The following is a 12,416-nucleotide window of genomic DNA, read 5'->3' on the forward strand; positions in this document are numbered from 1 at the left end:
GGCCTTAAGAGGAAGAGAGAATCCTCAACACAGGGCTCCATCCCATGAACTGCGAGATCAGGAGCTAAGCCAACGTCAAGATGCTCAACCTACTGAGCCACCCAGGTACCTTCCTCCATATATTACATTTTTAAAGTAGACTTTCATTATTTAGAGCAGTTAGGTTCACAGCAAAATCGAGCAGAAAGTACAGAATTCTCACATCCTTCTGCCCCCCACAACACATACACACAGCCTGCCCCATTATCAACATCCCCCACCAAAGTGGTACATGTGTTTATAACATGCATTATACGTCGGACCTACGTTAACACATCAGCATCACCCAACGTCCATTGTTGACATTAGGGTTCTCTCTTGATGCCATTCATCCTATGGGTCCTGACAAATGTGTAATATATAGAGTAGCTTCACTGTCCCAAGAATTCTCTGTGCTCCACCTACTCATCCTTCCCTCCCCGTAACTCCTGACAACCACTGATCTTTTTACAGTCTTCAGAGTTTCAGCTTCTCCAAAATATCATGTAGTTAAAATCATAGTATGTAGCCTTTTCAGATTGGCTTCTTCTACTTAGTAACATGCATTTAAGCTTCCTCTGTAATTTTTTTAAGTTTATTTATTTATTTTTAGAGACAGAAAGCTTGAGTCAGGCAGGGGCAGAACGAGGGAGAGAGAGAGAATCCCAAGCAGGCTTCCCACTGTCAGTACGGAGCCCCACGTGGGGCTGGAACCCACGAACCATGAGATCATGAGCTGAGCCGAAGTCAGACACTTAACTGACAGAGCCACCCAGGTGCCCCAAGCTTCCTCTGTATCTTTTAATGGCTCGATAGCTTATTTTTTTTAGCACACCGTTCTTTGATCCACTCACCCACCCATTCACCTTCAGGACATCTTGGCTGCTTCCAGATTTTGGCAATTATGAATAAAGCTGCTGTAAACATCCACACGTAGGTTTTGTGTGGACATGTGTTCAACCCTGTTGGGTAATACCAAGGAGCGTGATTGCAGGATTGTATGGTAAGATTATGTTTAGTGTTGCGAGAAACTGCCTGTCTCCCCCAGTGGCTCTGCCATTTTGAGTTCCCAGCAGCGGTGAGCTTTCCGGTCTCCCAAAGTGGCGCTACAGTCGTCAGTTCCCAGCAGCGGTGAGCGAGAGTTCCTATCGGTCCACATTCTTACCAGCGTTTCGTGTTGTCCAAGTTCCAGATGTGGGCCCTTCTGATACGTGTGTAGTGTAGCTAATGATTGCTTTTAGTTTGCATTTCCTTCATAATATGATGTGGAGCATCTCTTTATATGCTTACCTTGTCATCTGAGTATCTTCTTTGGTGAGGTCGTTGGCCCATTTTTTAATCATATTTTTCATTTTCTTTCTTATTTCTTATTTCATGTTCTTTCTTTTTTTCATTTTCTTCTTTTTCTTATTTTTCATTTTCTTATTTTTCATTTTCTTTCTTATAAGAACCTGTATTAAGAGTTCTTTGTATAATTATAACAATCTTTTATCAGATGCATCTTTTGCAAATATTTTCTCCCAACCTGTGCGTTATCTCTTCATTCTCTTGACGGTGTCTTTCACAGAGTAAACATCTTAACTTGAAATGAAGTTCAGCTTATCAATGATTTCTTTCCTGGATCGTGCCTTCAGTGTCATATCTAAAAACTCATCACTCAACCCAAATTCATCTAGATTTTCTTATTCGTTATCTTCCAGGAGTTTCATAATTTTGCATTTTACATTTAGGTCTGTGACCCATGTTGAGTTAATTTTTGTGAAAGGGTCAGTGTCTAGAATTCACTTTCTGCACGCCCATGTCCAGTTATTCTAACGCCATTTGTTGAAAAGGCGAGTTTTGCTCCCTTGATTGCCTTTGCTCCTCTCTCAGGATCAGCTGACTTATTTACGTGGGTCTATTTCTGGAGCTCTATTATAATTCAATTTTAAATGAGTTCATTTTACACACAGCATTTTAGCAAAACATTAATTCCCTAGAGCAAAGCATAGTTATTGTATAAAAATATTTAAAGAGCATCCGGAGAGAAAATTCATTGATAATTTAAATAATTATCTGCATGTTCTGGAAATCTCTTAAGTCGTCACTCAGACACCTGCTGAGAATGCGAAATTACGAAAAACCCACACTAATCCTTGCGTGGAATTATAGCTCATTAAATCTTTGCAGGACTTTGAGAAGATTCCCCAAATGGTGTCCTCTCTCTACCCTTGAATTCTGTAGACGATATTTGAGTCTAGTTTGGCAAATTTGTCCAGAAGTTGGTCTGAATTGTTTGAGGGCTGATGGAGTGGTATGTTAGGTGAAGGCAGTCAGAAATCTTGCTGAAGGCCCATACGCCTTCCCAGTGAGCTTGTCTAAACGCTTATCTATACCCTCGTCTATACCTGGGGATGGCACTACAGTTCTCCTGCATTCTGGAAGCGGAAATGGCAGTCTCAGGCCTGGGTGCAACAGTGTCCCAGAAAATATTGGAGCACATCCATGATTCTGAAGTTTAGCCAAACCATGAGGAAGTGAAAGGTGGGAAATGGTCACACTGGTGGGGGACGTCCTCTGTAGACCTTGGGAAAGCTGCCTCAGGCTGCAGTTGTGAGAAGAACCCCAGTAAAGCTTTGGAGGATCAAAGGTGCAGGATCTTGGCTCCATCACTGTGCTGAAGGGAAAAGCTGAATCTCACAGAATAAGCCTCCAAAATCTTGTCACTTCTCCCCCACCTTGTCTTCCCCTCTCCTCACATTTCCACGTCTGTGCTCTTCAGAGAGCATGGTCCACAAATGAGTGGAGTTCAGTGTGGTCCGAGGCTCCAGCTGAGCAGCTGATGCTGAAGTCCCCAGGGAAAATGCACAGTTGGCCTTTAGGCTTGGAGGTGACATGGAACAGAAGTTAAGGGTGGGCTGTGGGGTCAGAGCTGACTTTGAAACTCGGCTCTGGTACGTTTTCACTCCTGTCTCGGGCAAATTACCTAACCTTTCTGCGCCTTAATTTCCTCGTCAGCACAATGGACTTTGTATTATCACCTCATAGGATTGCAGTGAATATTGGAGATAATGTATTGATGTAATGAATTCACTTCCTGGCGCTCAGCTGTAGGCACGAGACTTTAGGGTCTTATCCACAAGTCCTTCCGTTGATGGAATGGATAGAAGGCACTGCCTGCCAGCGGGCTCCAAAATAACTCTTAACCTGCAGCAGCTACTAATCTCCAGTCTAAGAAGTCCAAGCCTGTATTTAGCTGGCGCTGAGCATTGGCACAGAGTCTCTGAGCGTGGCCATGTGTCTGAGAGCACGCGGTCAGAAACACACCACTGGCAAAGAGACTCCCACTCAGCATTGTGAACCATTCGGCAGACAGTTCACTAATTTATAACAGTAAAAATTCATCCACAGTTATGTCTATCATGAAGCTATCAATAGTATCGGTGTGGTGTTCGGGGGTATGGCAGGGAGACAGTATGAGATGGAGGACAGAGATAGAAAAGAGAAGGAAGAGTTCTTTCTCTATGCTGATAATATTTGATTTAGGGACCTGGTATTAGGCCCTGAGGAATCAACTCATGAGAGACAGGGGAACAGACTCCTGTGGTGCCATATGGAAAAGGGAGTTGATACGTGTGGGGACTCCAGAGAGCGGCAGGGGGCGCACAGGATGGGCGTCGCGAAGGAACACCTATCAGCTCTCTGTGGATGTTTCTTCCCCCACAGATGGCTGTCAGGCCGGCCTTGGGTCAAGGATGCCTACTGTCTTATTCAGCAAATATCCCTGCAGCTATGGCTGAAGAGCTGCCGAGGGGCTGGAGATCAAGCTCTACACTTAAAAAGCCTTCAGTTTTCTTTATGAAAACAGCTCTGGACCAGAGAGGAGCACAGATTTGGGAGCTTAGACCAGACTCGGGCTGGTGGTAATTTCTGAAATCATTTTGTCAGTCTTGACGCAGCTAAATCTTCGTTAGTGAGGGCACTGCTTCATTTATTGTATTATAGATTGTGGAGATCTGGGTCCATCATTGATTAGCCACGTGACAGGAAAATCTGTTCACCTCTTTGAGCCTCAGGCTTCTCATCTGTGGAGTAGGCGTAAATCCTACCAACTCTGAGATAATGGATACAAATGCCAAGCCTAGCACTTTGCTCATATTAGGCACTTAATGAAGGAGAGCTCTTCTCCCTCTCTAAGGCCCCTATATCGTGACTTTATCCCTAACTCTTCCACCTCATGCTCCAAGATCCTGATCGTATTTTTGTCCACATCCCTTTGGGGGTGTGGCTTTCTAATTTCCAAAGCAATGAGTTTCTGTACATCCGTCAGTCGCCATTTGTGTAGTAAAGAATTTAAGCTTACCCTCAATAAAAGGTTTTCCTGACTCATCCAGCCAGAGTTAGAAATTCTTTTTCTCTTACCCTTGTGGCATTGTATACCTACATCTCTTTATATTATAATCATTGTGCTTCCTTCCTGGACCCCTTGAAGTCAGGGACTGTCATATTCTGGTTTATATCATGGTCCCTAAGAAATGGTCAGAAGAAATAACATGGCCCCATGTACCTGGTAGACATTGGACACTCAGTAAATGTGCATTTATTGGTACTGTTCTCCTGCTAGAACCCTCTCCCCGATGGATGGCAAGACAGGAGATTCATATGGCACTCTGGGGTCGTCTTGTCTTTTATCTACTCTCGCCTAGAAGATGAAGTACATGTGAGTGACGTAGATACAATTAGTCCCTTCTTGGACAGATTCCAGCCTTACTACCTGCTATGGGCTGAACCGTGTCCTCCCCAAATCCATATGTTGGAAGTCCCAGTACCTCAGAATATGACCTTATTTGGAGACAGGATCTCTACAGAGGTAATAATCAAGTTAGAATGGGGTCATCGGAATGGGCCCTGATCTGATTTGACTGGTGCCCTCATAGACAAGGGACATTTGGACACAGAGACAGACATGCGCAGAGGGAAGAGAATGTGAAGACACACAGGGGAGAAACTGGCCATGTAGAAGCCCAGAGGAGCAGCCTGGAACAGATTCTCCGTCCGGGCCCTCAGAAGGAACCAGCCCTGTCAACACATTGGTTTTGGACTTTTAGCCTCCAGAACTATTAGGCAACAAACTGCTGTCATGTAAGCCACCAAATCTGTGGAACTTTGTTACAGTAGACCTAGCAAACTAATCCAAGTATCACCAGACAGTCGTGCTGGGGAGCCTACCGTCATCACAGCTGCCTCCATGCCTGGGCCAAGGAGCCAGATCCTGGACCCAGGAAATGATTTACAGCCCAGGCAAGGAGGGCTTTGTGTATCCAGATAGGAACGGGTTCTCCTTCTCTGCCTTCAGCTTTTCCTTCAATATGCAAGCTTCTGGGCACTGTAATTAGAATCCCTCATTTGTACATGTGGATTAGATGTCGTCTCTTTGAGAAGGTAGTAATTGTTCACAGGCTTTTTAAGTGTATTCCTATATATTTTCAATATTGCCGTATTTAGTGTGTCTTGTGAATGTCAATAAGAAATAACATTTACAAAAAAAAACCCAGCAGATTCCTTGTTTTGAGTTTCAAGTTGAGCAAAGCTGAAGAAAATGCCTAAATAATATGCAAATATTAATATGCCATATGTAAGGCCTCTTGGAGTTTGTTTTTTTTTTTTTTTCTGAGCTGTCAACACAATTCGGTCTCCTTGTCATTATTTTTTTTTAATAGAGTCTGTTGTGTGTTTCATTAAATGCGGAATGTTCCCCGGTGATCTTAACGCCGCGCCACTGTCTCCTTTGTTTGTTCGCAGGCAATTTTGACTGGGTAGGGAACGATTTTACCCAGAACGCTGGCACGGGCCTCGTTATCAACCAGGCAGATGTGAGGAACAACAGGAGCATCATTAAGCAGCTTAAGGATGTGTTTGAGCGGGACTGGTACTCGCCCTACGCCAGGACCTTGCAGCCGACCAAACAGCCTAACTGTTCCAGCCTGTTCAGACTCAAACCCGCCTCAAACAAAAGTGCCACGTACGGTGCCAGCACCAAGGACCCCGCCAGCGTATAATGTGGAGGGACTGCCGGGACAGCTCGTGTTTCCTATTTCTATATAAAGGACTTGAGGAGAGAAAACCAATTTAATATGTCTTTTTTTTAGGGAAAAAAGCACACTCACAAAGAAATATTCTCCGAACGCCATGTAATATCTTATCTAACAATATCTTAGCGGCGTGTACACTAAGTGTAGGATTTTTTGTACCTGTGACTCCTGACAGAGAATGTCCTTTCAGCTTGGAAGTTAGTTTTTACGTTTGCATACAGATTTTAAGACTTTGATGCCTCTTCCTTCCTAGTTTTAGACCTTTTTCTGCTGCCCTACCTGTTCCATTCTTACGAAGCTTAGCATGAGGTAAACGCTTTCACACCCTTCTTAGCGAGGTGAGTGAGGCTTTCATCCCAGCCGAGAGACCAATCGAGCCAAGTATTCGCTCTGTAAACCGTCTCCAAGACCTGTACAGTCGTCTGAGCATGAACAGCTGACATCTCATGCCAGCCTCAGCGCTCTTGAAAAGCACCCTTTCGCCTCCTTGTTCGTCTTCTTCTGATACCACTCCATTTATTTCGTATCATTTTCTCCTGGCAGAAAATGGTCTTATTAGCGGCGCCCCTGTCTTCGCCTCGAAGTGAGTTCCGAGTCTGACGGCATCTTTTGGAAATGTAGGGATTCCTCAGAGGGGATACCAAATGGAGATGGCAGTCTTTAATTTTCACCTTTCAACCACATTTCCCCCTGAAATTGGTAGTTTAAAACCACAGCCAGCAATATGTATCTTTTCTCTCAAGCTCAGAAAAATTATGTAGCTGCCTGCTAATATCCAGCAAGCTATTAAGTCTGCATTATGAGAATAAAAGTAGTTTTTCACATTTTTGTTTAGCTTCTGGTATTATAAAGGAAAGATCTCTATGCATCTGTGGACTTTAATTTCTTCAGAATCATTCATTATGCTGTTAAGGGTATGCCAGCAAAGCTTTATAGAGCTATTTAATATACCAAATGCTTTTCAGAGAAATGCAATTTAAATACTGTGCTTAACATATTTTACTAAGAAACAAAAATATTGGATTATTGTTCTAGAATGTCGTTGTGTGTTGCTGTTTTATATCTATACAATATATAACCCTATATTCATGGAGACTGTTGCCACACTAGAGACAGGCATGGCCTCTTTGGAGCTCAGAGCAGGTGGCCATCAGGAAGCCAGTCTTAAGCTTGCTCCTGACTCTCTAGGACCTGGGACAGAGTCCTGCACTCCTTGGCCTCGTGTTTCTATTGGTAACGTAGGGACAGTAATACTCACCTACCTCGCGTGGATGTTGTCACGGTAGGAAATATTTATAACTTGTTTTGAAATCAAAAGAACCTATATAAATGCTAAGCATTGTGATGTATAATCTTTTTCTTGAAATAATCTTTGTGGTATCCTGATATAATCCATACCAGGTTCTCCCAGAGAACCTACAAGGGAAAACAAATCCATAGCCTCCAGCCGCAAATGTGGGTGAACACAGTAACTCGAAAACCCCGCTGGAGATTAGGATTGTCATCATCATTTTGATGGCGCATTTTGTCGGGTCACTTCGGCATAAATAACATCCACACGAAGCCAGACATTGTGCTGGGGATCGTTCCTTAGGACCGGCATGTACGTGTGTTTTCAGAGCAGGGAAAAACAATCTCTTACTATTTTGTGTATCCAGAGACTTGCTTTCTACTTCACCAGGTAGAGTCATGGAAGAACCTATGAATCTCATCCAGTGGGTTTGATTGGTTGTGGAAGGGCCATTGTTTGTCAGCTAGTGGTCACGTAGTTCTTTTCTTGTTGCTCCCAAGATAGGCTTTACTGAATATTTGGCCAGTCAGTGAAGAGAGCTGGGAGAGAGCGCACAATTCTTAACAAAATTCTTCACCAATAATGGCCGGGCCATAAGATTCTAAATATTGACCGTATACCCAGTCCTTATTTGAGTAGGTGGCTAGCCTGCCAATCATCTCAGTAAAATAAAGGTGGCTTTGGAAATTATTTTAAAAAGGAAGAAAAAAGAACGAGCAAAGAGTAGGCATGGAGACAAACATACCAAGTTCCATTCTGGGCAAAGAAAAGCAACCGGGGCTAGGTTTGAAAAGGGCATCGAAGGGGAGAGGTGTCGCTGCCTCCTTGTTAGTTCTCAAGTATCACCCGGAGTGTGTGTCACAGCTGTGGGACAAGCATTGGCTTGGCGTAATGGGGCCCCTATCATTGTCCCTCACTTCCACATGTGATAGGAGAGAATGGCATCCTTTATAAAATGGCCACCATTGCCATTTCCCTCTGAGCCCATCAATACAGTGGCACCAGGAACTGTGTCCCGGGACTTTGTGCCACCAGCACCAGCAGCAGCAGAGCCCTCCCTGGCCCAGCGGTCTACCCCCTCAGCCAGGTCGCTGACTTCAGGAGGCAGCACTGGCCTCCAGGCCGCCAGGAAAACAGCCCCTGAACAGAGAGTGTCATAAATGGGCCCATGTCTCCTAACAGAACATTTAATTTGGCAGGACTTTCTTTTGCATTTGGATGCTTTATCTACCCTCCTAAAAGTGGCCTTCCTCTCTTTCCGACTCTGTGTGCAAAACAGACAACTTCTATCCCACCCCCTCCCCAACAGACACTCCACTAGTTATTTCCCAAGAGAAAAAGCAAAGCAGAACAAAACCACTTTAATTCGAGACAATCTGACAGATGTCCTTGCCAGAAATTAGGAGGAACCTAGCCTCCAGTTTCTTTTCCTCCATAAATATTCCAGGAGTTATTTCCCAAAGGGGAAAAAGAATGCAAACACCATTCAAGACCGTAGTTTAGATTCCTGTGCCACTTACATCAACCTAGTGCCTTATTTATTCTCAAGCATTGATTTTAAACAGTGGTTCACTCTGTGAGAACACTTACGCTTACTGCGTGGTCCAGTAAGAACTTCTCGTGGGTCTTCCAGTCAAAAACACGTGTCAGTGTCAACAGCTTTCATGTAGCCTGCTCTCCTCCTAAGCCACCCAGTGCTGACCACCCCCAAGTCATTGACACACACCGTCAGACATCAGCACTATTGGCCTCCTCTGTGCTGTCACTGGCCTCCGGTGCATCCGCTAACTGAATCACAGCTTATCAAACCACCGGAGAGGAAGTGGAATCTTCTGGATCATATCCATGCTCTGTGAATGCCACACTTTAAGTACCTGAAAATGACAGAAGCGAGGCACACTGAAAATGTCCCCACTTTAAAGGACCTTGTAAAGAGATGTTGGCAGACTTCCAAAGTCTCGTGGAACATAGAATGGAAACTAGTATCTAAAAGTCAAAGCAGACCCAGTAAAAGAAACAAAAGAGCTGTGAACACTGTGTCTGTGGAGATCTGGGCACCTTTTTCTATGGGGGCTGTATCTGTTTTATTGTTTGTCTCACTTCTCAAGTGGCTCTTGGTGAGACGGGTGTGATCACATTGTTGGTTGATCTCGCCCTTAGAAAACTGTGTTTTGTCACTGCAGTTGCTGGTTTGTTCAAAGTGCCTCGCTGAACCTGGGACTGACAGAAGCCCATTTCCCACCAGCCTGTGGCTATTTTCTAGTGACTGATTCATTCTGAGTTCTCTGTTTGTTTTTAGAAACTTCTATTGAACTAAATTCCAGGGAAAAACAAAACAAAATAAAAAGACTATAAGAATTTCTCGATAAGATCAGACCCAGGGTCCGTCTGTCTCAGGAATTCTACCCCAGAATCTGCCTTTTTTTCATATGTATAATCACTTGTGTGACTTTCTCTGTCCAGAATTCATCCCATTATCATCAACACTTAAGGGATGTAAAAAGCTGCCTTCACTTGTGATGGAACAGTTACCTTCTGCAATGAAAGAGACTTTGCTATTGGTTATTCAGACTCAGTCCCTAATGAACAGCCCCAAACATTGTGGACGAATGTTCAATTCTTTGGATTTCTGTACTTACTCTCAATGAACTGGTGCACTTTATTGTAAGCCTTTTGAAGGAGAGATTCATATAATGTCCATTTGGCCTAAGGTAGAGTGGATAAATGAACCCATAGTCAGCATTTTTCCATTTGCTATGATTTAGCTTTTTTTTTTTTCTTTTTCTTTTTTATGCTGATAACCAAATAGCTATTCATCATTTTTACCTTATTGATTTAAATTGACAGAGGATTTTTAATAGCCCCGAAGTCAACCCCAGTTCATTGTCTGCCTTTCTCGTTTGAGAGAATTCTCACCAGTGGCTGAATTATGAAGATATTGCTTTTATGGTGACTAGATAGGTATTCTTTAGAAGCTTCTTGAAGTAGTAAAAACCAAACTTTCTTATTTTTGACCCATCAGCAAGCAGTCTGGTACTTACAGCGTTCTAAAAAAGGTCACCGACCATGTCCACTTCCTTTGGCAATTTGCTGGAAAGAAATGGGAGACTTAGTAGGCTATTCTGCATTTTCTTCTGTTATGTTCAACTACTAAACTTCTGATTCTGTTACAAAGGATATCTTGGATTTTTAATGTTTCTTTATGTAAATAGGACAAAGTTGTACCTGGACATATCTATACTATTAACCTTAAGATCCCTAAATAAATCGGTGTGATAAAGGGCTGAATTTGGGGGCAATCATTAAAATTCTCAAGCTTTTCATATAACCAAATGCTCGATTTTTTTCATAAGTAAATATTATATGGTCTTTTCCTTCTGTGAGATGAGGCATTTATTTTTCTCCTCAGCTTCCAGAGTGTACACTCTCTCCCTGTGACAGAACAGATATGTGTGGACACAAGTCTCACGTACTTCCCCACCCACCACACTCTATTCCTTCCAAGCTTCTACCCATAATCAAATACACCTGGTGTCTGCTCACCAGACCCAGACTGAATCTCAGGTCTGGAGGATTCCTTGAAAGCCATCCAAACCAACTCCTCCAAATGTACAAATTCTCTTCCTGTGTGGCCACTCAGAAGTTGAGGGCCTACTCACGCCAACACATTGGGAGTGGTTACCACAGTTCCTTTCACAAGACCCACACAGAGTGCAGTGTTGCTGATTTGCTAGAGTAACTTGGATTTGAGATGCCTTATCTCTGAAAGAAAGTACACAGTGGTACCCCTTTTGTAGATAGAGAAATTCTGAAGAGGCATGCTTTTTTAAAGCTGTCATTTGAGAGTTTAACAAAGGCTTAATAAAGCCAACTTGATGAATCTGCAATAGTCAATTATGATTTGATTTTATCAGCAGTTTCTGAATCCTGAAATTGCATGCTTAAAAAAAATCTGCCTAACATTCTAATAAGAGACAATTGTGCATGGAGCCAATTAAATCATAGGAAGGGTGAAGATTATTGATGATTTATTTTTACTTCATAGAAAAATTAGTAAGGAAAAAATTCTCCTTGGACAAAATCTGGCTATCAAACCTGCTCCTTCTGGCCTCAGACATGCTGAAAATTGTCAGTTCCATTATGGACTCTCCTGTCTTCCATGGGTGAAATAATCTTAGGAATGGTCGAGAAATTCTGCACTCTTGGTAAGACAGAAACATGGACAGACCTGGTTTCTTTTTTTTTTTTTTAATTTTTTTAATGTTTATTTATTTTTGAAAGACAGAGAGAGACAGAGCACAAGCAGAGGAGGGGCAGACACACACACACACACACACACACACACACACACACACAGAATCTGAAGCAGGCTCCAGGCTCTGAGCTGTCAGCACAGAGCCCAATGCAGGGCTCAAAATCATGGACCGCAAGATCATGACCTGAGCTGAAGTTGGACACTTAACCGACTGAGCCACCCAGGCACCCCGACCTGGTTTCTAATTTAGAGTTTCCCCACATAAGTATTCAACAGATCTTGGGAGTATGACCTCAATTTCCAGGATTAAAAATATTGAAATTTTATGTGACTGTCCAATATTAATGGGGAAAGAAGATCTTTAAAGACAACTCAGAAAATATGATCCAACAGCATTCATATGATTCAGAGTTTAATCTACAATTTCACTTACTTTTCCTTAAAAGTGGAGATCATCTGCCCTTTAGAAAGTATACATTATTAAAGGAAATGTTCTCCCCCAAAAAATGTAATAAGAGAAAGGCAATGTTATAGTTTCAGGGAAGTTATGACATTGGTAGAGCACTTGAAAATCCTTCATAAGAAAGTGTCAGGGAGAAAAAAAAAGCTCTTTCGTCCCCAGCGATAAAGCTGTGTGTTATTATCCATATTTTCTGGGTGGATCTATAGCTTTCCTAGAGTCCCGGACAGACCATATCCATAGCTCCCCCATGAGCAGAAGCACGTTTCTGTCACCTGAGCACTCCACACTGGCCACAGCCAACTGTACCGTGACTCAAAG

The 12,416-nt window shown here is 43.0% G+C and overlaps 1 protein-coding gene across 1 annotated transcript in view; it reads left to right on the plus strand.

Annotated features, from left to right (window-relative positions):
- Positions 1-10,912, plus strand: part of PLD5 (phospholipase D family member 5) — a 352,020-nt gene extending 341,108 nt beyond the window's left edge. The window contains exon 17 of the mRNA XM_032591872.1: positions 5,800-10,912. Coding sequence (XP_032447763.1) covers positions 5,800-6,056 — 257 coding nt within the window. The 3' untranslated portion in view covers positions 6,057-10,912. The remainder of the gene's footprint in view (positions 1-5,799) is intronic.
- Positions 10,913-12,416: the final 1,504 nt, after the last annotated feature.

The sequence above is a fragment of the Lynx canadensis genome, chromosome F1, assembly GCF_007474595.2.
Source record: "Lynx canadensis isolate LIC74 chromosome F1, mLynCan4.pri.v2, whole genome shotgun sequence".
Lineage (NCBI taxonomy): Eukaryota > Metazoa > Chordata > Mammalia > Carnivora > Felidae > Lynx > Lynx canadensis.